Here is a 27,448-nt window from a genome sequence, read left to right on the forward strand (position 1 = left end):
GTATATAACAATCATCTGACATTTATACATAAAGTTTATATTAACAGATATTCACACTTAGCGTTTCAGTTGTGTTTACATTTATTTTTCTTTCTAAAAGTATTTACTTTTAGATTTTTATCACACACACACACACACGGGGTCAGAATGGGAGTATCCTCCTGTCTCATATGCATAAATTAAATATGATTTAACGGTGGATGGAAAAGGTGTTGGGCGTTGGTGTGCCTTGAAGCCGTGTGGTGTTTTCTTTGAGAGCGTTCGATTTTATTTGTGTCATGTCGGATAACCGTGGACACGACTACGATCATGTCACGTCTTTCCTGGGCGATTGCGGTTGTTTTCAGAAAACAATTTGCGTTTTGCTAAGTATGAGCGCCATTCCGGTTGGGTACATGGGGGTAGATAGCGTTTTTACATCGCACACGCCGGAATTTCGCTGCAAAGCCTCGGGGAATTCCACCGACAGCAGCAGCTGGGGTTTACCTGACAGTTGTTCCCGTTATAAAACCAACGCTACGCAGGGTCCCGGAGTCAGCAATGACACGGAACCGTGTCTGGATGGGTGGGACTTCAGCAACGATACGCAAATTTATACAATTGCAACTGAGGTTCGAAAGTGTGACCGTCATATCTGAAACCCGTTGAAATTAAAACAAAAGAAAACAACTTTTTTCCATGACTCTTATAGTGGCATCTAGTGTGTGGGGACGCATGGAAAGTCCCCTTTTCCACATCTGTGTTCTTTTTCGGTGTCCTGATTGGATCTTTAATCTGTGGGGATCTCTCAGACAGGTAAGGAATATTTAATTTGATTTTAATAAAAACAACCCAGCAGTGTGAAGATACACAATCTAATATGAGTATATAGCTCGTGTTGTGAATGCATCTGTTTTGAATTAAGCTTTGTGACATCAAATTGTTGTTTATTAGTGTGCAAGTGAATGTCCTTCTATTTAGCAACAATAGTAGCCAAATACCAACATCATTTAATGTTTCTCTCCTGAAACCTGTGTGTGTGTGTGTGTGTGTGTGTGTGTGTGTGTGCGCGCGCGCGCGCGTGCGTGCGTGCGTGTGTGTATTATCAAATATCAACAAAGCAACCGATGGTTGAGTTCGACTTCCTTCCTCCCTTTTTTGTTATTCTGGCCCTTCATTGACTGCATCGCTCATAAATGGACTCAAGAAAACTTGTTTGTTAAGAGCGGCAGACACGAACTGGAGCCTAATAAGCAGACTCACACAGGACTGAGTAGATTTGACCAGGCCAGACTTTAATGTGACGTGGCAGTAGAATTCCACAATGAAACAAAGTTAGAAAAACCAAAAACACTTTGTCAGAGCAGGCTGGACAGCACAACTGGATGAGCAGGCACGGAGGGTTGAGCAACGAATTGGCAAAGAGGGAAGCGACAGCAGTCCTTTTAAAACAGCATATTAGAGCCGATATTGTGTAGTGGAAAAGCACTTTTAGGTTGCTGGATCCAGCAAGAATGTCTACTTCAAGGAGCTATCATGGTGCTATTCGACTTTGGCAATATTTGAAATGTCTGTGCCTACATTAAGCTGAAATAAGTCACCCAAACTCAGCTGAATCTCACCTCAGCATTAGCCTTCAAATTCAGTCCATTTTCGACAGTCTCCAATATGGGGTGCCGTTTCTTAAGCAGTTCAAACTAGAAATAACATTTTGTCACATTTAGCTTTAAACCATGTAGAAAAGAGTGGTGTTTATTTTCTTAAGTCACTTTTGAGATATTTACAACAAAATTTCCATCTTAGAACTATATTATGTTGTCAAATGTCAATTTTTCAATGTTACACATAAAAGTTCAATCCAAAAGTTAAAAAAAAAAAATATATATATATATATATTCAGATCCTTTATTGTCCCACACGGGGAAATTTACAGTGCAACAACAGCAAGAGCACTCAGAGTGTCACGGACGGGTTGATTAGGACCCGAACGCAGGCCAGGACACAGTGGTAAAACAGCTTTATTAATAGGGGGGAGGGGGCACACGAGGAACACGAGGGCAGCGCTCCATGGCTGCGGAGGGCGCAGGGAACAGGGGCGGCCCTCCAGGGCGCAGGGAACAGGGGCAGCCCTCCAGGGCGCAGGGAACAGGGGCAGCCCTCCAGGAGACACGAAGTTGGAGCGGCCCTCTGGGAAACACAGAACACCAGCACATGATGAGGAAGACAAACAGACACCCTGGCACTGACAGGCAGGCACAACCTGCTTGAAAGTTTATGTTTATTTTGCAGTCTGACAACAGCCGGCAGGAAAGATCTGCGATACCTCTCCTTCACACAGCGAGGGTGGAGCAGCCGCTCACTGAAGGAGCTGCCCAGTGCTGTCAGGGTGTCCTGTAGGGGGTGGGACGTGTTGTTCAGCATGGATGACAGCTTAGCCATCATCCTACCGTTTCCCACCACCTCCACCGAGTCCAGGGGACATCCCAGGACAGAGCTGGCCCTCCTTACCAGTCTGTCCATCCTCTTCCTGTCTCTGTCCGTGATGCTAATGGACCAGCAGACAATCCCATAGAAGATGGCTGATCCCACCACAGAGTCATAGAAAGTCCTCAGGAGGGGTCCCTGCACTCCAAAAGACCTCAGCCTCCTGAGCAGGAACAGTCTGCTATTGCTCGTCTTGACAAGGGCGTCTGTGTTGTGTGACCAGTCCAGGTTATTGTTTAAGTGAACACCCAAGTACTTGTAGGACTCCACCACGTCAACATCCGTTCCCAGGATGTTCACTGGTGCAGGCGGGGGGTTGTTATGGGGGTTGTTATATATATATATATATATATATATATATATATATATATATATATATATATATATATATATATATATATATATATTAAAAACACTCTTAGGCCCTGGGGAGGGTTCTGTGGACAAGGGCCTAAGTTGGGGCATACCGCCTTCCCAGCCTCCCTGAAGGTCCACGCCTGTGTGTGAGTGTGTCAGCTTGTTTGGAACATAGATGTTTTTTATGTATTGTTATATTTCAGATCCAAGATCGGGAATAAGGGCAAACACTACGGAAACCCCCACTGATGCCAAAATCAAAATGTAGAAACTGGCTGTAAAAGAAAGAAACAGTAAAACGGGCTTCTGCTTTTAATTTCATGTGCTGCTGCTTTTAATTTCATGTGCTCATCTTTTGTTGTGCTGATCACAGATCTGACAGTTGAGTATTTTGTTTACTGGCTCAGATTAGGGAGTGCAGCTGTTCTGAACATTTTGTTGTTCATTCGTTTCCAGGTTTGGAAGAAAGCCCGTTTTCTTTTTCACCATAGCCCTACAAGGCATAACTGCACTGGTCCAGGCCAGTTCTGTCAACTGGCTCATGTTCTGCATCCTAAACTGCCTCAAAGGACTTGGGCAAACATCCAGTTACGCCTCAGCACTTACACTGGGTGCGTGCCATAACCACGTTTCCATATGGGTCTCCAATGAGTTCTTTGTTGTATAATCTTTCTGTTCAGGGTCCGAGATGCTGACTAGGTCCACCAGGGTGACCTTTACCATGTTGGGCCAAACTCTTGGCTTTGGCATAGGTTATGCCCTGTTGCCCCTCTTTGCGTATTTCATACGTGGTTGGAGAATGCTGCTGGTTGCGTCTGCCATCCCATGCTTTTTATTTATTCCAGCATGGTGGTAAGAAATTGCCTGTGGATAGCTGTTCAATGCTATATGAATTAAGCTATCATTCATAATTTCAACATAATGCCCATTCCGATTGCTTTTTATAATCATGATTCCTGTGCAGGATGATTCCCGAGTCCCCCCGTTGGCTTTTGCATCATGGTCGAGTAGATGAGGCCGAGCGTATTATACACAACGCCGCCAAAAGGAACAAGGTTCCTGTTCCTGAGGTCATATTTGCAGATGGGGACTGTTTGGAACTCATGGTACTCAACATATATTTATGGAGGATCCAGGCAGTAAAAATTCTATCCAGTACGGTAAAGATTTTGTTAATCTGTTCATACTTGTCACAATTGCTTTTTTTAATAATAGCAAAACAAAGTAGACAAGAAAGAAGACAAGAGGAACTACAGTTACATGGACTTGTTACGCACCACTGATTTGAGGAATATCACAATCATTGGCATTTTTCTTTGGTAAATTTCCATTTGATTTTTTTAGATCTCTGTAGCTGCTGCAGCTATTGTTAACAAGAGGGTCATATGGATGAAAATGATGTGTTTACCCACTCTTGTTTCTGCAGGATCACCCTCTCCATGACCTATTACGGCCTCTCTCTTAGCAGCAGTAACCTAAATGGAAACATCTACCTTAACTGCTTCTTCTCAGCAGCCATCGACATCATGACATACGTGTTCACTTGGCTGCTGGTAGAGCGTTTGCCCCGACCCACTCTCCTCTTCTGCACAATGATGTTCAGTGGAGTCATCCTCCTGACCCTTAATCTGATTCCCGAAGGTTGGTCCTGTTGTGATGTGAACCACAACTGTCATGTTTGGTGCAGTGCTGTTTTTATCAATGATGATGGAATGATTTCGTTAACGCCCCTTTTTTTGTGACAATAACAAGACGTTGACGACCTAAATATGGCTCTTTGATGACTAAAACATGAAGACGTGTGTGAGCTTTCGTTGACCAGACAAAACTGGACATGAATGTTATTGGGTGTTCTGCCCGACATTCAAAATGCATGGAATTTCTGCTTATTGTGTCAATATTATTGTTATATTCTGTCAATTACAATCTAATAAGTACCTGCAATGCTGCTGTGTCCTATACTTGTTTGACCACGCCCACCACCTGGCACGCAGCACACATTCTGCACAATCTGTGCAGACACCGGTATTTTTGGAGTTACAGGTACTCTTAACATAGTTTCACTCGAACATCCATAAATTTCATAGTGTATATGATAAGTTTTTCACTGATGCAAATGGGTTGCTAACTTCAGTCAAAGTTAGCATAATTAAGCTATCATCAATTCACTAGCTTATCTATGTGTTACTATTCATGTAGAACATGCAGGAAATAAGTGTAATTCGTTGTCATATTGACACGTTTGAGTAAGTGACCGAAACATGGAGGAAAACATTTCAGACTGTAACATTTCAGATTGGTGGGGCATGTGTATGTTCATTACACTTCAGAAAATTATCAGAAATTACTGCTCGATTGCCATTTTCAGCCGCATATTCGATGGCCTGCAGTTTAAAGTAAGCCTCATACGCGTGTCGCCTGACCCGCGCCATTTTAGTGGATCCTTACGCATAGGTGTGCCGCTAATCGATGGATGGAGCGTTTACCGTAGTGCACCCACCAAAGGCGCACAGCAGATTTTGGAACTCAGTCCACACACAAGGCGCACCGTTGATTTTTGAGAAAATCTCAGTGTTTTAGGTGCGCCTCATAGTCGTGAAAATACGGTAACGGTTTTGTTTTTGAAGTCATAAACATTCACTGTTACTGCTTTATCTGTGTATAATGTACAATCCTTAGTAGATCAGAAAGTGTTTTCTGTGGGGTGGAAAGTATTGTCTTATGAGGTATGGTATTAATTCATGAATTCTCAAGTTGAAATATGGAGTTAGAAGGTTTTTGCCCAACAGATATTTCCAATACCTTTTGACCTAAATGAATTTGTTAAAAGACTAAAACTTTCTTTCTTAACTCAAACTGAAAACCTATGTGAATTTTGGTCAACAAGAGCTGGACTAACGCTCACATTTAGAAATGACCAAAAAAATGACTAAAACTAATAAGCATTAAAGTCCAAATGATTAAAATGGCTGTTAAAAACAACACTGATTTGGTGGTCACGTTTCCGTTGCAGAAAATTCAGTCATTTTGCAAGTGCTCGCCCTGGTTGGAAAGATTGGCATCACCTGTGGTTTCTGCTCCATCTTTATTTTTTTGTCTGAGCTGATGCCCACTGTGGTCAGGAGCAAGGGCTTGGGCATCACATCTTCCGCTGGACGAACAGGCGCCATTATTTCTCCATACATTATTTACCTTGGCAAGTATAGTCTTCTTCTACTGGTTGCTTCTTAAGAGAGAAACAGTGACCTAGCTTAACAGCCTGATGCCAATAATTTCACATGTATGATTGATTAAAAGTAAGATGATTAAATCCAAGATGCTGCGTGATTTTTCTTGTAAGGAACTTCCTTATTGCCTACTAGGCCAAACAAATGAGATTTCTCCCTCCCTTCTATAGGTGTGTACAGTAGGATTTTGCCATTTATTATTTTCGGAGTAATCAGCATCATGGCTGCGGTTGCCAGTATCTTGCTGCCAGATACACGAAACAAAAAACTCACGGATCTCATCAGCGAGGTCAAACCCATCAGAGGGTATGTTCCTACATGCAACATTTGTAAAAAAAGGAAAATCGTTCTCTCTTTCTTCACATGTCTCCTTTTTGTCTCAAAGCTTTGGCTGTTTTAGGGATCGAGTCGCACGGAACCCTGAAGGACAACTAGACACTAAAAAAACATAATTTGCAGCATCATCTGATCATCTGCACTGCATAACAATCAGTGTATTGTAAAAATAAACTAAATCACATCAAGGCTTACTAAAGGCAATAATGTGTTTTTGAGACTATACTGTATCTGGGACTATGGTTTTTAGTGATTATTGCAGTCTAAATTGTCTGATTGTGTGGTGACTTTTAGAAAAAGTTACGATTTTTCTGTTTCTTTTCTAATGAATATGTTTAGGTGTTTTTAATAATGTTACTAAAAAAAACTGGTGGTTTTAGAATAGACTGTCTTAATTTGTACAATCAGTGCTAAGAACTGTGATTGAAAAATTTAAATACATTAAACTGTATATAACTGTAAAAATTAAACTGCCATTCTGTGAATTGCACTTAAACTACGGTGGTCTCAATATATATCATTACTGCTTTTGGATAAAAGGCCTGTTAGCATGTTTGTGCTTGTTTTGAAGACCAGTATTGCAGAGGGCAGCAGCTTTCTGTACTGTGACTGTATTGTGGTCTTCAGACTGTCCAGGGCCTCCTGAGTCAGCGGGTGATGTAGCTCAAAAGTGCAATGGACAATTTTCTTAGCTGTGGCTAAGACCTTCGGGAGCGCTTTTCGTCTCTGTGCAGCTTTCATACGACATAACCAATATGTCAGCAGACTTTCAGCAGAGCATCAATTCAATGGCACCAGCAGTTTCTTATCAATGTCTCTCAGTGCTCATTGAAGAAAAGTTGAGTGGGAGTTTTCTTTCTCTTGGTGTCGACTATCAGCTCCTGTAGGAGCCTGTACCCAGACATACCTCCCTCAGAGTGCTACAAGACTATATTTACTAAGACTGGTGATGTTGGTCTTTTTTGGAAGAATGATGTTTGACTTTAGATAGGCTGGGATGGGGGTCTGGTGGAGGGACATGTTTGTTGTCCACGATGTTCCAACGTGAGGAGGAAGGTGAAGTGGTTCTCGTATCTCCTGAGGGACCTCTCCTCTGTAAATGATGAGCACAGACTGGTGGTTACACAGGTCTGCGTGTGACTGAAGTTTCTTCACTTGGAGTGCATTAATTTGCCACAACCATCTGTCGGCAGCCTTCACAGTGATGTTATCACTTCTTTAGGAGTGTTTTGCTTTTGTCGTCTCCCTTCCCCAGAGCACTTTTATTCTACAGAATGCAACTTCTCATCTTGTGCATGGACCCACCTCTGATTTCTTTGGAGTTGCGAGTGAAATATGGGCCAAACATAAGAATCATGTGGGATTTGTGACATCTGCTCCACTATTTGCCCATAGGGATTAATGGGTGTTGATTGCTATGTATCAACACTGTGATCAGGGATAGTAATGAACCACTGAAATATAAAATGTAATAGATGCTTACAATTCATAATTGTTCCACTGCCCTGTCAACAGAGCAGACACTGTTGAGGGATCATTCGCAGTACATTCCCCTGATGAAGATTGATGCCTTACACAATGCCTCTCTGTTTCCTAGGTGTGGGTTCAAGCTTTGAAGGGAAGAAATAACCCATTTTCAACAAATAGCAGTTGCGATAATTCCTTTTTATGGTGTCTGTGTGTGCCATACTGAGATAACACCCTGTCTAAGGTCTTGGGGAAACATCTTAATTCTTCTATCCACACCACGCTGGCTATAAATAAAGAACTGCAGAAGGTGAAGACCTAGATCTCCTCCTTGCAGGACAGGGAGGGACCTTTAAGGTAATAGGTACTGAGTGCTGTTCCTATATTTCTGACGCTACCACTGATGTAATGACTATGGTTCACGATGCAGCCAAGGGCATTAAGGAAATTCACAACATCTACGGGTTCCAATTTGGTGACTTCTTGGGTATACTAGGGTCCTGGGGAGCTGGATTTGTTATATTTCTTAATTCAAGGCCATCTGTAATTTTCGTGATTTCCTAATTGATTGTCTAATGGTCTTTAATCTAATTTAATTTTCTATTTAATTTCATTTTACTATTTCATTTGCAGTTGAAAAGATTAATTCTGTGAGGTTCCTCTGCCAGCCAAATTGGTCGTATTAATTTTACTTAAAAGGGTAATTGATAATCTATTGATCTATTGATCAAAAAAGGAGGGATTTGTGAAGGAAAAATGACTACTTCTCTCTAAATTCTAAATTGTACTGTAGATTGATCTTTACTAACATTTAGTCTCCTGATGTAGCTTCTGAGCTCTCATTGACCATATCTTGGTTTCCATTTTCTTCAGAGACAAACCAATGTTGAGCAGGATTATTATGTCTTATCAAAGTATCACTTTGATACTTATCACAAGGTATCACTTCTCTTGATCAGTAAACTTCCTTCCAACACAGGTCAACTGAGAGTGTCACTTCCAGAACTTGCGGCATTTCCGCAACAGGTGACATAGAGTCAAACAGAACTTTTTAATAGCACTAATGCTCAGTGCTGGAATTGAAAGCAATGGACTGCACCGAAGCCACGGCTGGGCAAATTCAGTAAATCACAATGGTCAATAATGTAGATTTTCTGGTTCATTTGCAGTCATGTCGATCTCCTTTTTACACTTGCACTGTGTCACAGATGTTGGGGGCTCTGTCTTTCATGTTCCACAGGACAACGTTCAAAGCAACAAAGTTTACTGCTTCTGTCATTCAAACGGAAATGACACAGCTGCACACAGATATTTTGTAGTTTGCTTGGGGTTTTTTCTACTTTTTTTGTCTAGAGCCCCTAAAGCACACCAGGACAAGTAACAACATGAACAAATCTAATTAAAGACATTTTTCAGATGCTTAGACAGAAACTTAGTGAAAATGCTGCTTTCCAAACCTGCAAGAACTGAAAATAATGCATGACATACTGTATATCATCAGCGACAACAATTTGTGATATTTAACATGTATATTACAATGTAGAACCTGGGCGGTGATTACGACCCTATCTCAGCGGTGTTTTTGAAACTATTGCAAAATAATTAGATCACCTAAAAACCACACTGTTAGAAAAAGACCATTGTTTTTACAGGAAAACGCTGGCAGCTGGGGTTACCAGAGAATTCCTGTAAAAAAACCAACAGGACAGTAAATAAATTTACAAAGAAAATATGTAAATGGTTTTACAGTGAATGCCAAGGCTGAACTGTTAATTCTACAAAAAAAATCTATCAATTTCATGGATCATTGTTGTATATAAATAGATCATTTCCTGTACTTTTTACATGTAACTACTTATTATGCGTCAATAAATTGTAAAATTAACGTGGAACTACCAGGCAAAAAACGATTTAAACTGGTAGAACAGTAAAACTTTGCATGTTAAATGGAGCTGTTCTGTATATTATACATACAAGCTACTCATTATATGCAGTAGCTGTATGTTTTAATAATCAGTTTAAAATGATTAGAACTACACCAAAAAAATGCAAAAATACATCATGATAAAAGACAAGAGAATATCACTTTTAGGAAATTTATTGAACAGCCATTGTGATTAGTTGCAAACAATTAGATTCATTTTTTCAAAATATAGAGCATGCAAAGAAGTTGGGGTCCAGGGTTGTGTTGCTGGTTTCTTCCTGCAGTTGCTTGGAGGAGCCACTCATCAGCCACGGCTGGCGCCGCAGGCAGACGCACCTGCGGGCTCTCTTCAATCTACCATGCTATCTTCCCTGCTTGTTCGAGGTCTCCATGTCGTCTGCTGGATCTGTGAATGTGCAGAATCGGACTCCTGAGATTCCTGCAGTCCAGGAGGACTGCCTTTGTGTCCTTGGTGTCTTCCCGGCACGGTCGAGGTCCCTGTGCCGTCCGCAGGACCGGTGAACGTTCGCAGGTCCAGCAGACGACATGGAGACCTCGAACAAGCAGGGAAGACGCAAGGGAACAGGCAGAACAAAGCATCAAAGCCACAACACACAGGAGTTCTGTCCTTAAATGGTACGGTAGATTGAAGAGAGCCCGCAGGTGCGTCTGCATGCGGCGCCAGCCGTGGCTGATGAGTGGCTCCTCCAAGCAACTGCAGGAAGAAACCAGCAACACAACGCTGGACCCCAACACAAAGAACTTTCAAGCATTGGCTCTTTTTAACTGCTGAACAGACAGAGTTACAGGTCATACTTTATCTGTGTTATTTTTTGCTAAAACATATTCTATTTGAGTAATTGAAGATAGACAAGATTTTTACAATACTGTGGAACATTGTTGGATAACAAGGACAACAAGCAGGTGGCAGAACCTCTTCATAGAAAGTTACAAAATGCACCTTTAAAAACTTGCATGTTGTACATTTAACAAAGTGAAAATTAACAGCACCTCTTCTCTAGGAGTCATCAGAGTCCTTGTTTAGCCTTCACGCCACTCATGATAAGCGAGATCCTGTATTAGGGTCAGAACTCGAGGGTTCACGTTGAGACGACGCTTTGAGTTTTTATTCTCTACTTTGGTTCCTTTTTCTGGGTTTATCAAGAAAAAACACCTGTAGAATAAAAGCATATAAAACATATTAAGCATTTTAATGAGTTAAAAGAAGACTGCAGGAATGAATGAATACACACATCCATATATAAACAAACAGTCTGAGTCTGGGTCCGAGCCAAGACTCAAAGTCATATCAAAACCAATGCTGCACCCAGAGCCAAGGCCGAGAATCAGACCCACACCAAGACCAGTGTGTGATTACGGTTCTTAGTCTGGGTCTGACTCTTGGCCTTGGCTCTGGGTGCAGTCCGGACTCCAGGTCCCAGGAAATGTTTACTCACCTTTGAAGAAACTCCAGTGTAGAAGCCAGCTCAGATGGATAATGGATGTTGAAACAGTAGTAGCTCCCAAACATTAGCCACAATGCAGAAATGAAGGAAGAGATGTGTGTTGACAAGGTTCCGATCCAGACTCAGCATGTACCTTGTTGAGGAATAGCAGGACTGGCCTATAATTTAACAGGTTATATTAATAAGTGTGTGGTGGTCATAGCTCAGTCACTCACATAACAAATTCAGACACATATGCAAGAGACTTACCACAGACAATAATAGTGGGTGTCAGAGGCACCTGCCCTAGCTCAACCTCTTCTGCCAGACATGTATCATCTACATGGAAGAACATGGACTCCTCCTTCTCATCAAAGTAGCTGAGCAGAAGCAGCAGCATCTCCTTCACATCTTCTGAGCAGCCACTCTGCTGTCCCCGCATCCTCTGAAGCCTTGCATAAGTCTGATGGAATCTCTTGCGGACACAAACTGTGGTCAAGTAGTTGAGAAGCCTTTTCCCCTTCAAATCCATTCTTTATGATTCCTACACATGTGAGAAGTAAATGTGGATTTTTTTTAAAAACGTGCTTACAACCACTTACTGGACATGACACAGACCTGCCTTCACCAATGTGATCCTTTAAGTGTGACACTAGCTCTTTCACTGTTTGAAAATGGCGGACTGTGACGGCTCTGTCGTGCCTCACTGTTGTCGGGGCTGGCTGGAAGAGCAATTCCCTGGCTGACCTGCAGGGGAGTGCCGAGCGTTTCCAGTCGACCCAGCATGTTCACCTGCTCACCTGTGGCCCATCTGCTGCGATTGGCTGCCTGACGGGACCAGGTATAAAACCTGTCTGGAGAGCGTCGAGGAGGCCCCCTCTCGCCCCCTCTGGTGTGCTGCAGTGGAGTTCGTCAGATGAGCCCGGAGCTTGTCACGGCCGCAGGAGTTTGGAGTTTCCCTCTTTGTGACTATTTGGACTTTTGTTTTATATTCCACTGGGTTCTTTAATAAATGTTATGTTGGGTTGAAAATCCTCATCGTTGGTCTCCCCATTTGTATGTCATGGCTACCTTGAGCCAAGTATTCGTGACATATGGGGGCTCGTCCGAAGCTGTGAAGTTGGATCGTGGTTCGTGCATGTTGGTGGGTACGCTTTGAAGGTAAAGTGGGGAGTACCCGATCATTGAGTATGGCGTGCGTAATACGCTTGGGTAGCTCATAAATCAGCTGCTTTGTTTTGGGGAAGACCGATTTTGAGATTATTGGCAAAAATCCTTAGTTGAGGGGGTATAAAAAGCAAGTGAAAACTCTTGATTTGAAAGCTGACTAGGTTGAGATTACGAGTGGTTTAAAAAGTAGCGATCTCACTGGAGAGTTCCCTGTGGTAGGCTGTAGTGCGCTTTTGCGCTGTTTGTTATTTTAGTTTGTTGTTTTTGCACTGCGGCCTGGGTGGAAGACACAATCGTGGTTTAAGGTTTCCCGCAGTCTAGGAGGCCTGATTCCATTGGTGCGCGTGTTTAAAAATTTCTGCTCTGGGGCTGAGTGCGAAGACTAGGGTTGAGTTTAGAGGGGGACGGGTTAGATACGGGGATCTCTCCATAGCGCATCTGTAATCTCTTATTGATAGCCTGCGGTTGAATTCTTTGTTTCAGTACTTTTGTGAACGTATACATAGGCTAAACAATGAATGACTATGATACCTTTATTTCGGCTCCATCAGAAAGGTTATTGAGAGCGCTTACGAGAAACCAAATGTTTGACGTAGTAAACCATTATGGTATTGATTTGTCTATTCCCAAAAGTTCTAAGAAGGAGGAGCTGTGTGAATTTATTTTACAAGCTTTAATGGAGAGACAAATTTTGCAGGAGACAACCCAACAGGAGGCTGTAGCTCCTAAGATGACTCTGTGGGATGGCTCCGATTTAACATTTGAGCAACGCAAAGAGCTGTTGTTACTGCAGAGAGAGCAGATGATTTTGGAACACGAACAGCAAATGCGAAAACAGAAATTGGAGTTACAAGCAAGAGAAAGCGAAAGATTACTAGAGTACGAACGTTTAAAATGTCAGGAAAGAAGCAGAGAGCAGCATAGCCTGTTTCAGATGGTCAAGTTCCTTCCTAATTTCAACGAGCGTGACCCTGATGTGTTTTTTTTCTCTTTTCGAACATGTTCTCGCTGATCGAGGCTGGACGGATACTGATCAAGTGCTGCTGCTCCAAAAGGTCCTGGTAGGTAAAGGGCAGGAGGCATTCGTGGCGTTGTCTCCATCTGAGAAGCTGTCCTACCAGTGCGTAAAAGCAGCGGTACTAAAGGCGTATGAGCTGATACCAGAGCATTACCGTCAGAGATTTCGAACATGGAAAAAAACGGAGAAAACAAACGCATGTTGATGTGGCAAGAGAACTTATCAGTTTATGTAATCGATGGTGTACAGCAGTGGGCGTAAAAACATTCCAGGAGCTTTTTGATCTGGTCGTTCTGGAACAGTTTAAAAACATTGTGCCTGAGCGAATCGCAACGTACATAAATGAACATCAAATTAAAACTGCAGCGCAAGCAGCTGTATTAGCTGATGAGTTTGTTTTGACTCACAAATCTTTTCGGGATACGTCACAGCGCGATTATGTGCGTCGGGAGCGCACTGAGAATGAGTTTGGTAGGCTTGATCGATCGTCTCCGGTAAAATCCGACTTTAAAAATATATCACGGCAAGTTGCTGAAACAGACAATAAGTGTCGTTATTGCTATGAAGTCGGACATTGGAAAAGGGATTGTCCTGTCCTTAACTCTCGCATTCGGAATTCCAATAGGCCTCGTTTTCCTAAGCCTGTGGGGTGCACTGGTTCTCTCCAAAGCAAGCGCGTTGCCAAGGCAGTGTTGCCCTCCGACAACCGAGAGGCTTTGGATAGAAATGATTATTCTCCATTCATCACGCAAGGCATCGTGTCTTTAGTTGGCGATACCAATAAAGTTAAGGTGAACATTTTGAGGGACACGGGCTCTGCAACAACCCTCATTCGGGAGGATGTGTTAATTTTTCTGATGTGTCTGATACTGGTGCAAGAGTCTTAATTCGTGGCATTGACTTGCAACCATTTTCTGCTCCATTGCACAAAATAGAATTAACGTCGGGCTTGGTCAATGGAACGGTGGTGATGGCGGTGCATAAAGATCTGCCGGTGGAGGGGGTGGATATATTGTTGGGGAATAATTTGGCAGGCGGAAGAGTTTGGCCTGAGTCTCCACCACCTCCCGTTGTTAATGTGACTCCGAGTTCTTCCCTTGAATTTGATGAGTGCGCGCAAGAATTTCCTTCAGTTTTTACGAGCTGTGCGCTGACGCGCGCAAAGGCTAAGATAGAAGCGGAGCGGAAACCTCCTCGAAAGGAGCACATCGCTTTTGTGCCAGTCCTTCCGCCATCTCTACATCGTGATGACGTAGTTGCCGCGCAAAAAGAGGACGCTAGCCTCTCCGAATTGTGGGCGAGTGTTACAAGTGAAGGGAGCAGTGAGAGTGCTTACAGAGTCCAGAATGGCCTATTGCTGCGTGAGTGGTCGCCACCTGCACACCGTGATGTGGCAGGTCCGGTAATGCAGGTGGTGGTTCCAAAAAAGCTACGTGATTTGGTCTTGAAAACAGCACATGGTGATGTGGCAGGTCACTTTGGCGTAAATAAAACATATTTGCGTATTCTGGAGCATTTTTACTGGCCAAAAAATAAGCGCGATGTGTCTGCATTTATTAAGTCCTGTCATATTTGTCAGATTGCAGGCAAACCAAATGAGAAAATTAAACCTGCGCACCTTCAGCCTATTCAACCGGTTGAGGCACCATTTCATTATTTAGTTATCGACTGTGTTGGGCCTTTGCCTCCGTCCAAATCAGGCAATGCCTATCTGTTCACTGTAATGTGCCAAACGACACGCTATCCTGCAGCGTATCCAATGAGGTCTATCACTACAAAATCCATTTTTAAAGCTTTGTCTCATTTTATTTCATATTTTGGTATACCCAAAATAGTCCAGAGTGACAGAGGTTCCAATTTTATGTCGAAGGCCTTTTCTGAGGCATTGAAAAAGTTACGGGTTAAGCATAATATAAGCAGTGCTTATCACCCCCAAAGCCAAGGCGTATTGGAGCGCTATCATGCGTCTCTCAAATCACTATTAAAAGCCTATAGCCTTGAGTTAAAGGGAAGTTGGGAAGAGGGACTCCCTTGGTTAATGCTGGCGGCGAGGGGAGTGGTCCAGGAAAGCACAGGGTTTAGTCCTAACGAACTTGTATTTGGACATAAAGTGCGTGACCAAATGTCAGTTTTGATGGGTGATTTGGATCCATCGGAACAACCAGGCGATGTGGCGGATTATGTCTCTGGGTTTCGGAGGAAATTGTTCCTAGCATGGAAGATGGCTAGTAGTAATCACTGCAAAAGAAAATGAAACACAGGTTTGACAGCAAAGCTGAGATGCGTATGTTCAGTCCTGGGGATCGAGTGCTTGCTTTGCTGCCTATTCCTGGCTCGCCATTTGAGGCGCGATTTTCAGGTCCGTACACTATTAAGCGCAAAACGTCTGACACAGATTACCTTTTGGCTACTCCGGACCGCAGGCGTTCCACGCAACTGTGTCACGTGAACCTTCTCAAGCCCTACTATGACAGAGGTTGTGAGAAGGCAGTGGCATTAGCAGCTGAAGGGGTCCCGTCTCTTCAGGTGGCAGATGAAGATGACGTGGTTGCCCCAGATGAGGCTGTGTTATTGGGAAGGTTAGATAATTCAAGGCAACTCGCTGAATTAGACAAATCTTTGAGTCATTTGAACAGTGAGCATAGCGAGGAAATAAAATCCCTAATTTCTGAATTTTCTTCTTTATTCACTGACAAATTATCCTGTACTGATTTGTTGGAACACGACATTGACATTGGAGACTCACGCCCAATCCGACAGCGTTTCTATAGAGTTTCACCGGAGAAAAATAAAATATTAGAAGAAAGTGTACAGTATTTGCTCTCAAATGGCTTAGCCGAGCCTTCATTTTCCAGTTGGGCATCACCATGTTTACTTGTTCGAAAGCCCGACCTTTCTTATCGCTTCTGTACGGACTATAGAAAGGTAAATGCGGTCACTAAACCTGACTCGTTCCCCTCCCGAGAATAGATGACTGTGTAGACCAGGTGGGGGCGGCCAGGTACGTGAGCAAATTCGATTTGATCAAGGGCTATTACCAGATAGGGTTAACACCACGCGCACAAGAAATTTCCGCATTCATAACGCCATCGGGATTATTCTCGTATAAAGTTATGGCCTTCGGACTCCGTAATGGGCCTGCGACATTCCAGAGGCTAATGAATCGTGCGGTGGCAGGGTTAAGTGGATGTGCGGTGTATCTCGACGACATAGTAGTCTTCAGCGATACGTGGGCTGAGCATCTGGTGCGCTTACGCGTGCTCTTTCAGAAGCTGGTAATGGCGAAGCTCACGATTAATTTAGCCAAGTGCGGATTCGCCCGAGCTACGGTGACATATCTTGGTAAAGTGGTGGGGCGGGGAAAGGTGCGTCCTGTTAGTGCCAAAGTCCAAGCCATCGACGCTTTCCCCTCTCCAACCACCAAAAAAGAGTTGATGCGTTTTTTGGGTATGGTGGGGTACTACAGGAATTTTTGCGTAAATGTTTCCACTGTTGTCTCTCCTCTTACGGATTTGCTTAAAGGCAATAGTAAATTTCACTGGTCTGAGGGTTGCCAGCGTGCGTTCGACAATGCAAAACTGCTATTGAGCTCTGCACCTGTTCTGGCTGCGCCTAGACTTGGTGAGCCTTTCCAACTGCAGGTAGACGCGAGCCAGGTGGGGGCGGGTGCAGTGCTCATGCAAAAGGATGAGCAAACGATTGAACGTCCGGTTTGTTTCTTTTCGCGCAAATTCAACAAGCACCAGATCAATTATTCGGTTATCGAAAAAGAGGCTATTGCGCTCATTTGGGCTTTAAAGCATTTCGATGTTTATGTGGGTGGAGGTGCTCCGGTAGTTGTTTTTTATCGGACCACAACCCTCTCACTTTTTTGAGCTCACTTCAGAATGCCAACCAACGCCTGTTGCGTTGGGCTCTGTTTTTGCAGCCTTATAATATTCAGATTAAGCACATACGGGGTGTAGATAATGTTATGGCGGATGCCTTGTCCCGGGCTCCGTGTGACCCTTAATGTGATCTCTCCCCTCCCTGTCTGTCAGTCTGTCTCTCCTTAAATTGCTTTCCAGGCGCCGGAATTGCTGGATGGCAGTCTGTGGTGACTTGGGTTGGGTCTGGTCTGTTCTGGGGTACAACATCTCCAGGGTCACGGTACTGTTTGACGCGTGCGTGCTACGTTTGAACGTATGAATGTTTTGATGTGTGCGGGTGTGCTGTCTGGTAGTGCGTGTGTTATGGCTGTGCGGCCTTCATCTCTCTATTATGGATTTTTGGTCCTGTGCAGTCTACTGTTTTGAGTTTTCCTGTTTTCCAGAGTCCCATGGATGTGGGCCTCTGTCTTTTGGGGGGGAGGTGTGACGGCTCTGTCGTGCCTCACTGTTGTCGGGGCTGGCTGGAAGAGCAATTCCCTGGCTGACCTGCAGGGGGAGTGCCAAGCGTTTCCAGTCGACCCAGCATGTTCACCTGCTCACCTGTGGCCCATCTGCTGCGATTGGCTGCCTGACGGGACCAGGTATAAAACCTGTCTGGAGAGCGTCGAGGAGGCCCCCTCTCGCCCCCTCTCGTCCTCTCTGGTGTGCTGCAGTGGAGTTCGTCAGATGAGCCCGGAGCTTGTCACGGCCGCAGGAGTTTGGAGTTTCCCTCTTTGTGACTATTTGGACTTTTCTGTTTTATATTCCACTGGGTTCTTTAATAAATGTTATGTTGGGTTGAAAATCCTCATCGTTGGTCTCCCCATTTGTATGTCATGGCTACCTTGAGCCAAGTATTTGTGACACGGACACACAGTGAAACCGCACATTTTAAATCCGCAACAACAGAAACAGCTTGTGGCTCAAGTATATTGTGCACACGGTAAAAATGGCCCTTGAAAGCCGAGTAAGTAATAAAGGTTTTATTACAGTTGGCGCCAACACATTTGAAAAGACAGCGTGACTCATTCCAATGCACTCTGCAATGTTGCACATAGCAACTTAACGTAACCAATTTCTTTTTACAAAAGACACAGGTGATCATTTTTAAAATTTCAAGTGTTTGTCTGTCTCTTTCTGCTTAATAATTACGAACTGATGTACTGAAATATGGAGAATTGCTAACTTAAGCCATTTGCTATTAGCACACATTTTTGCTAGGTCTCCCAAAGAAAGTAAGAAAACTTACCGTGCAAACTTTAGACTTTCCAATTGCGCAGTCACTATAGACCCTGCAAAATCTTGTATGTAGTGTGTCGATTTTTAGTAAAATCTTTTGAAATGAGAAATTTCTGCGATTTCTGCTCTGTTCCGACCCGTTCGCGAGTGGTGTCAGTTGTGTCCGTCAACGAGGAGCTCGCGCCTTTCACGTCTTTCCATTATTATCCAATCAGAGACGAGCTTAACCCGCGCAATTTTAAACTCAAAAATATAAGTATCGGAAGGAGGCGGCTTTATTGCACAGGTATCAGCCTCGAGAGAGGCGCTGTTAGGTCGATTAGCCAGTGATGACGATGCACTGCCCATTACGAGTACAGTATTATGAATATTGTACCGGTATTGGCTTTCTATTTGAATTATTATATAAATAAATATTATTATATAAATAATAATAAAAATAATTGTTGTTGTTATTGTTGCTGTTATTATTATTAACATCAATAATAATAATGGGCTGTAATGCATTCAAATTTAAAGACAAAAAATATATAAAGCAAGGATTAAGATTGAACAGTACAATAGGCTACTAAAAACAATGTCATTATAAGTTTATATTTTTTTAAAATATAAATAGATAGGCAGTAAACGGTTTCATGTTACAATGAAATTTTGTGTGAAATCACATTTGGTTGACCTCAATTAACATAATTTCATCAATGTTAAAAGGAATAATTTTGGTAAAAGAACAAACTTGTGAAGGGAATAACATATAGTTTTTGTATTTAAAAAAAAGACTAAAACAATAGTTTTTGCAATATTTGCACGTCAATTTATCAAAGTTGCTTTGTTATGAGTATTGCAGTATTTCCCGGTTTCTTTTACCAATATTTGTCATTTTAACAAATAAATTCCATTTAAATCACATATTGTTGTAGTAAATCTAACAAAAAATTCTGTTTAATAGTTTACAAAATTTCACAGTGATTTAAACAAAAAATATATGTATTTGGGTTTACAAGATTTTTTTGTAGGGATTTTACAGTGTTTTTATGTACATTTCACGGTCTTTTTTTAGAGTGCAGCCAGGGAAGAGTATACCGCCATTTCTTCAAGTAAATCGTCGTTCGCTCAACCGGTCCAACCATGGAAGCTGATGACTTGACTGACTTCGATCAGGCCATCTCGTTTCTTGACAACTACGGCTTATTTCAGATAATAATCATCCTTCTGCTCAGTTTAACCGCTGCTCCGGTCGGGTTCAGCTCCATGACGGCTGTGTTCGTGTCGGACACGCCGGAATTTCGCTGCAAAGTCTCGCTCGACTCCGCCGAAAACAGCAGCTGGGTCGGAGATTGGGTCTGGGATAGCAGATGTTCCCGGGACAGAGACCACGCAAACTGGACAGGGGACGCAGGACTCAGCAATGGCACTGAGCCTTGCGTGGACGGATGGGACTTCAGCAGCCAGACGCACACCTCTACCATCGTGACTGAGGTGTGGAGTAGCCTAGTTACTTTGTCCGATCAATTTCTTTCAGTTCGTTTTTTTGTTTGTTTGTCTTTTTGACAGATTTTGCCTAAATTATTGTCCACTATTCTCTGCGTTATAGTGGGGGCTGGTGTGTGAAAATGCATGGAAGGTGCCTTTTTCCACCTCTTTATTCTTCGCAGGTTACCTGTGTGGATCATTTATTAATGGCCACCTCTCAGATCGGTAAGCAAATAAAATAAAAACTCAAACAAAAGATTTTCTCAAGGCATTTCTGCACTCCCTGGCTTAAAATTAAAGGAACTGAAAACAAAGGAACACTCCCTTAATGATATAATATACTGGCTTATAATAAAGGCAACACATGCTGTAAGTGTCTATATTAGCTTTATTACCTACTTTCCAAATAATAAGTGGGCTACAAATACATATAGAGCATTTATGATGAAATGTTTATTTTCTCTGCAGTGCATCCTGGAGAGAATGACGCACCATGTGGCCACTCTTCTGTACGACGGCGCTTTAAGTTTAACTTCCATTATAATAAGATGTTGAAATTAAATATTTATTATACACATTTATACAGCATTGGAAAACTTTAAGAATATTTGTCACGTTTTTCCTGCTACAGAAATTATATTAAAACAATTTCCATTTTCATATTTTTTGAAAAAGCTCCATTGAGCCACTAGGGCGGCGCCAAAGAGCCGCATATGGCTCCAGAGCCGCGGGTTGCCGAGCCCTGATTAAGAGCTTTTTGTTGCGTTTGCGCCTTTCGTTTACGTGAGAACGGTGCCCAGGGTGTCCGAAAACACGTGAAACGTTTGCAAACGTTCTCGTTTTCGTCTCCATATTAGCACCGTTTTTAGTGAAAAGTGTGAGACGCGGTGCAAGCGCATTTCCCTTTCAGCCAGATCAAGGTAGCGCGAACCCACAACAGCTGTGTGTCGACTACAGAGCAACCTGTTGGCAACTGTGTTAGGCTTGTTTAGTATTGGTGGCTGTGTTTACGTCTTTGGGCTTGGTCTGGGGTTTTCAAAATAAAAGTGCCATGTCAAACCTTTGTTTGGAGGTTTTCGTACTTTTTAAACAAGATGTGTTTGCTGCTTCCTGGGCCCTCTGAAAGAACTCCTGCACGGATGGAACTGCAGTCTCTTGCTCTTGGAAGGAGGAAGGGTTGGTACCCCAGAGAGGCTTCAAAGGGGGATAATCCAGTCTTGGAACAGGTGAGGGTGTTGTGGGCATATTCCACCCAAGGAAGATGTGTACTCCAGGAAGAGGGGTGAGTGGCGGCCACGCAGCGAAGGGCTGACTCCAGGTCCACAACACCCTCACCTGTTCCGTGACAGTATTGTTCCAATTTGAAGCCTCTGTGGGGTACCAACCACCCCTCTCATTCCAAGAGCAAGAGACTGCAGTTCCACCCGTGCAGGAGTTCTTTCAGAGGGCCCAGGAAGCAGCCCCGCCCAGCCCGGAAACAGACAAGGGAAACACAGACCAGGAACAGAAGTGGAGGGGGAGAGAGAGCACTAGGGAAAACTAACAGGGAGGGGGATCCCTCAACTGTGCTTCTCCTTCAGGTTTCTTCTTTTTCTCCTAGAAGCTTAAATCTAAGATTTTTCTGACCCCATTTTTAGGTCTAAGAACAGAGGGTGTCACAACTGTGCAGCTTGTGAAGCCCTCCGAGGTAACAATGTTGGATTTTGGGCTCCAAATAAACTTTGCTTGAATAAATGATCACCACATTCAGGCCGCTCTCAACAGCTGACGTAAATAGTCTCTGTTGTTGATGGATGTTCTCTATTAAAGGGGTGTGGCCCCTCTCGGACAAATTTTATTTGCATCAATGTTTCTGTGTTGCCCTACACGTGTAATGGGATTTGAGTACTCTCATTGTCCTCACTTTGCTAGTGACGTGGTAGCTGTTCACGTTTTGGTCATCAGAGAACTTGGTGTTGTCCTCCAGGTTTGGAAGAAGGCCGGTGTTGTTTACATGCTTGGTCATCCACGGAGCGACCGCCCTGGTCCAGGCCATCTCTGTCAACTGGATCATGTTCTGTATTCTCAATTGGCTGAAAGGAGTGAGCCAGATTTATTCAGTGTCGATCATTCTGGGTGAGTTAAACACTACAGCAATGTGTCAAGGGGACAGTCATGTTTCATTTGGAGGTTGTTTAGATTCTCCACATCAGAGGTGCTTCAATTCAGTGCTCAAAGGCCACAGACAGATGGGGTTTCTGTCCTACCACGTAGACATCACTTTCACCTGGGACTGGATTTGGGCACCCCCTGGTCTTCATCATCTCCATGTCCATATGATTAAATGCTTCTTGTTCTTTCTTTTTTAAAAACCCGACAATTCAGGTAATCGTCTTTAGTGTTTTTAGCTTTTCTTGATTTCACATTTACGTATGCTGGTTCCTCGTTCTCCTATTGGAGACTTTTCGGTAAACCTCATTTCTGGTCCCATAATATATATATATATATATATATATATATATATATCACTGTATATTTCAGATGTGCATTTGGCTTCGGTCCGGCTCTGGTCAAAACAGTCAAACTGGCCTGTCTCTGTCCGTCGCGACAGAAGCAAGTGTCCTTACTTTTCTGGCATGTTGCACAGCACAAAAAATGAATACAAACACATTCACCTCCCTCCAAAGTCCCAACCACTTCTCCCCTGACCTTTGGCCCTCCTCCCCTCATGCCTCTAGTAGGAAGGTGCAGCTTTTTGTTAATTAGCGTTATTTTTGCTGATTGTTTTCTCAGCTGGGGCTCAGTTAGGGTTGGGGGGGTTGCCATTCCTTGTCATCACTCGCAGACCACTGTGCTAGAGAGACCTGCAGGTGGGGACAGTGGTAGGCAACTGGAAGGGACGCGCTAATGGATGATGGACTTTGATCAAAAATATATGAGAATTGAATATTGATTAATTTCAACTCCCGATCGAAGCTTTTTACATTTTAGTGTGCCATATGCTTATTAGGAGCATTTTAAGAATACAAAAGGAATGTGTAAAAATGCCAGGAAGGTGAGAAGAAATTTACAACAGCTTTTAAAAAAATCTACATGCATGCGATGTGTAATCTTAGTGTCATGCCTGTAATCATTTTTGGAGCAGGGTCTGAGCTCCTTCCCAAGTCCAGCAGGGTGACCTTCAGCACAATAGCCATCAGTCTGGGTTACTGTTTTGGATACATGTTGCTGCCACTCTCTGCCTACTTCATTCGAGGCTGGAGAATGCTGCTGGTCGTCTCTGCCATCCTGAGCTTTTTACAGGTTCCAACATGCTGGTAAGTTGTTGGTCTATTGCCCTGTAAACTATCGACAGATATGTATGCAATACCAGAAAGCTACTTGTTGTGGCTAATGTTGTTGATGACGTTGTGCGCCCCCTAGTGTCAGATTATCGACACTGACATCAAAAGTAGCCTGAAGTTAAAAAAAAAGCCCATCTTACATACTTTGCAGGCTGCGGTCCCTGAAATAAAACTGAGGATGGAAGAAGGTGGTGAGGTACTGGGGGTAGAAAAGAAAGGAAGAATGAAATAGAGGCTTAACATTAGGAGAATCCTGAAATACCAAACTGAAGCCTGTCACATTGATCTCATGACCTCTGCACAGGGTGATCCCCGAGTCCCCCCGCTGGCTTTTGAATAAAGGTCGAGTTGATGAGGCTGAGCTTGTCATACGCAACGCTGCTAAAAGAAACAAAGTTCCAGCTCCCGAGGTCATATTCAGACCTGCTGAGCGCTGTCATACGGTAATACATTCTTTTAAACTCCTGATGCTGGTGAAGATGTTTTGATATTATCACAGCATAATTACAGCACTAATTCAGACTGCCTTTTTAGGAGTGGAATATTACAAACTGTGACAAATGTACAATTTTTAAACACAGGAAAGGAAAAGTGACGACCAGAGGACATATAATTTTATCGACCTGGTGAGCACCACCAACATTAGGAATACTACGATTTTCTGCTGTTCTATTTGGTAATTGTTACTTTTTTCCTAAATATTAGAATAACCAACATTTATTCACAGTTCTACGACGCTGTTGTAGCTTTAAAAATATAATTCTGGAATGTATTTTGTGTTTGTGCAGGATGTGCATTACCTTCGTGTTTTATGGCCTCTCCCTCAACACCAGTAACCTGAATGGAAACATCTACCTCAACTGCTTCATCTCAGCAGCCATCGACAGTTTCGCCTATGTGGCCATTTGGGTGCTGGTTGACCGATTGCCTCGACCCACTCTGCTGTCTGGCACAATGATGTTCAGCGGGGCTACGCTCCTGATCATGAAACTGATTCCTGAAGGTCGGACCTCTCTTTCGCAACATTGTCAAACGTGGACACGCTGAGGTGAAGTCACACATGTCCTGTTTGTCTGTCTCAGACAATACGATCGTGTTGCAAGTGCTCGGCTTGGTGGGGAAGATTGGTGTTGGTAGCGCCTTTTCCATCATCTTTCTGTTTGTCACTGAGCTGATGCCCACTGTGGTCAGGAACATGGGCATGGGTGTCGGCGCTACCAGCGGATTCCTCGGCACAATGATCTGTCCATACATTCTCTATACGGGCAAGTCTTTCCATAGATTAATAGCAGCCTAACTTTCCTTCACACTGTGTCTACAAAAGGAGTGTTCTTAGTAAAGGTTGTCTCATGACATCCTGAACAACTGGTTGTTAATTAGACAGGAAAGATGCAACATTCCCAGTTTGTCTAAATGATCCACGTTCTGCTTTGTTTGCAGGTGTGTACATGAAGATTTTGCCATTTCTTATTTTTGGTGCAGCTTGCATAGTGGCTTCGCTTCTCAGTATGTTGCTGCCGGACACAAGATACAGCAAACTTCCTGACCTTATCAGCGAGGTCAAACCCATCAGATGGTAGGTGGCTGAGTGAGATTACAAAACAATCATTAACAGAACATCTCAGTGATTTATTGAAATTTATATTTATATTTTGTGTCTTTTGTTTCCCTTTGTGCTTTAAAGCTGTGGTTGTACAAAGAGAAGAACTTGAGAGAGTGTGGTACAAGAGTAGGAGATAAAGGAACGATCCGAAGAAATGGTGCTGCTGAGAGACTCTCTGCCTGCTCATGCTTGTCACATAAACTTGATTATGATTATGATTCTGAAAGAACATTTTCAAAGAACAGTCCTCAAGGTTTTACATACACGTTTTTTTACACGTGTGATGTGTTTTTGGAGCGGTTTGCACTTTTCCCTTTGTCTGCGATGGTTTTCTAGGAGTGCAAGAGTGAGGCTACTTTTATCTATTGGTAATATTATGAAATGAGTAGCATGGAGTCCTTTATATGTGCAATGCTGAAGATTTTTTAAGAAAAAATGCTTGAGTACTTTAAAAAAAAAAAAACATCTTTTTTTTCCTGTTTCAGCTTTCATATTTTTAGTGTTTAAAAACTTTTTTTGGACCAAATTCCAGTTTAATCACAAGCAAAACAAGGGTTAATTTGCCTGAATTGACACAGCCTCATTTACCATGTTGACCACTGTGATCCTGGGTATGGGTAATTTTGGCAACACGACAAATGCTACCAACAACATAATAATAATGGCAGCATTTCAAATGCAACTTTTCGGCACTTCTCCTACATATTTAACATTAAAATTATGACTATTTCGTTTGATGCTGAGTTGAAAATGCAGATCGTTGTATGGCAAACAGCAACACGAGGAGTGATCGTATTCATGCTTAATTGTCTTACCCATGTTTTCCCAGAAGAGGGTAGCATATCTTAAAAATATGCATTTCCAATCAAAGTCGAGCGTCTGCGCCTCTGCAGCAAACTTAAAAATGCGTATATTGAAAAGATGGGATGAATAAAGAAGCCAAACGATTAATCTGGTTCCTTTATTTGCACTAAAAATGAAACGTCCTCCCTTGAATGTCAACTGGAGGCTGCAAGTGTGAAGCCTTGAGCTCAGAGAAAGGCATGGAGTTGCGGCATGTGGAGAGCAGCGTTAATGGGAGGGGGCCGCTGCAGAAAAACAGGAAAGTCTGCAGTCATTAATATGCAAATATGCAAATGAGGGAGTCATTAAGATTGGGCGTTTGTCTATGGCGTTTTGATTGCTATTGAATTCGGATCCACAAGAAAAGGAGGAGCCGGTGTGCTGGAAATGAGAAAAGAAGAAAAGGGAAAACATCATTCTCTTTTTGGATAGAGCAGAAAGTATTGTTGTTGAATGGCATGAAATAGCAACTATTCAAGGACATAACCCAACCACCAGAGCGAAACAGGTTTCTGTGTATTGGAAGGGGTGTGACAGGCTCCCATTTAAATATTCAGTTTTGTTGTGATGAGGGTAAATTATGGAGTATGCTTTAATCCCCGTCAAATATGGGCTGATAGTTCATCCTTGACAATAAAGCACCTCCCCTTCCCTCATTTTAAATAAAGGCACATATAAACGAATAATCACAAATGATATGCTTGAAATAATTGGAGGAAATCACTATTTGGCCCCCCTTTTGACTTACCCTTCATAATGCACTGTGTTTGTCCAAATGCTGGACAAGTGATTGCACTTATCTAATGATTCAGCTTATATAATAAGCAGGATTTGCTGGAAAGTGTGTGTCAAATGGGATTTCTGTAACATCATTATATTTACATGAAGTACATTCTTCAGCGTTTGACCCAGAGCCGTATGCACATGCAACTCAACTCAAATATTTGGATCATGGTGCTTGTGGCTGATCCTGGTCCTGCTGGGGTAAGTGTACGATGAGAGTTGGAGCTCATGAGTGTGTTTGTGTGTGACAGAGGGGGCTGTATTCTTCACAGGAAACAGGAAACCAAAAGTCATAACAGGATGCCCCAGGTTTTCATACTGTACCTGATGCGTGGGTGACTGCACGGGGGTAACCCATTTACCAAGTGGTTCTCTTCTAGAAGAAGAGCTAGGTGGAGAGGAGGGTGCACATTGAGGGGTTAGGAAAGTGGTGTTTCACTCTAAATATAGATGTGTGCGTGTGTATGTGCATGTCTGTGTGAGCACGGGGGCCTGTGCTTGTGTGTGTGTGTGTGTGTGCGTGCGTGCATGTGTGCGTGTGTGTGTGTGGTGTTTTCCTCTACAACCCTAGAGTTGCTGTGCTTTGCTGCTGTTTGTCCTACTTTTTAAGAGGCGACAGAATAAACAGTATTTGATGTTTTGCATTTGGCTGTATGATTTGATCATTTCAATGGCAAATGTACTGTCGGGGCTCCAGCAGTTACCAGCTTTATTACTGCTGCTGATTCAGTCAACTGAATTGTTGCTGGAATGCTGAGTTATTGCAGCCTTACTCCTGCATCTACATTATAAAATGCAAACCATCATTTGGGTGATGATTTTTTTTTTTGCTTTGGATTAAAAGCGCAATATGACCGCTCAAATTTGTTTAT

The 27,448-nt window shown here is 43.0% G+C and overlaps 2 protein-coding genes and 1 long non-coding RNA gene across 3 annotated transcripts; 2 read left to right on the forward strand and 1 right to left on the reverse strand.

Annotated features, from left to right (window-relative positions):
- Nucleotides 1–56: 56 nt before the first annotated feature.
- LOC130539118 (organic cation/carnitine transporter 2-like) lies at nucleotides 57–6,847 on the forward strand. The gene is made up of 10 exons (XM_057057229.1): nucleotides 57–611; nucleotides 692–795; nucleotides 3,277–3,431; nucleotides 3,501–3,672; nucleotides 3,785–3,926; nucleotides 4,036–4,139; nucleotides 4,247–4,461; nucleotides 5,834–6,016; nucleotides 6,218–6,353; nucleotides 6,433–6,847. The coding sequence occupies exons 1-10, from the start codon at nucleotides 279–281 to the stop codon at nucleotides 6,497–6,499; spliced, it is 1,611 nt and encodes a 536-aa protein (XP_056913209.1). The 5' UTR covers nucleotides 57–278; the 3' UTR covers nucleotides 6,500–6,847.
- A 3,085-nt stretch (nucleotides 6,848–9,932) lies between these two features.
- On the reverse strand, nucleotides 9,933–11,331 carry LOC130539119 (uncharacterized). Its single transcript, XR_008954030.1, has 2 exons — nucleotides 11,232–11,331; nucleotides 9,933–10,948 (listed from the first exon to the last, which is right to left on the reverse strand). It is a non-coding gene; the product is annotated as an uncharacterized LOC130539119 (long non-coding RNA).
- Nucleotides 11,332–19,613: 8,282 nt separating this feature from the next.
- LOC130539247 (organic cation/carnitine transporter 2-like) lies at nucleotides 19,614–25,213 on the forward strand. Its single transcript, XM_057057455.1, has 10 exons — nucleotides 19,614–20,030; nucleotides 20,146–20,249; nucleotides 21,991–22,139; nucleotides 23,149–23,320; nucleotides 23,652–23,790; nucleotides 23,929–24,023; nucleotides 24,136–24,350; nucleotides 24,430–24,612; nucleotides 24,788–24,923; nucleotides 25,032–25,213. The coding sequence occupies exons 1-10, from the start codon at nucleotides 19,680–19,682 to the stop codon at nucleotides 25,057–25,059; spliced, it is 1,572 nt and encodes a 523-aa protein (XP_056913435.1). The 5' UTR covers nucleotides 19,614–19,679; the 3' UTR covers nucleotides 25,060–25,213.
- Nucleotides 25,214–27,448: the final 2,235 nt, after the last annotated feature.

This window comes from Takifugu flavidus, chromosome 15 (assembly GCF_003711565.1).
Source record: "Takifugu flavidus isolate HTHZ2018 chromosome 15, ASM371156v2, whole genome shotgun sequence".
Taxonomy (NCBI): domain Eukaryota; kingdom Metazoa; phylum Chordata; class Actinopteri; order Tetraodontiformes; family Tetraodontidae; genus Takifugu; species Takifugu flavidus.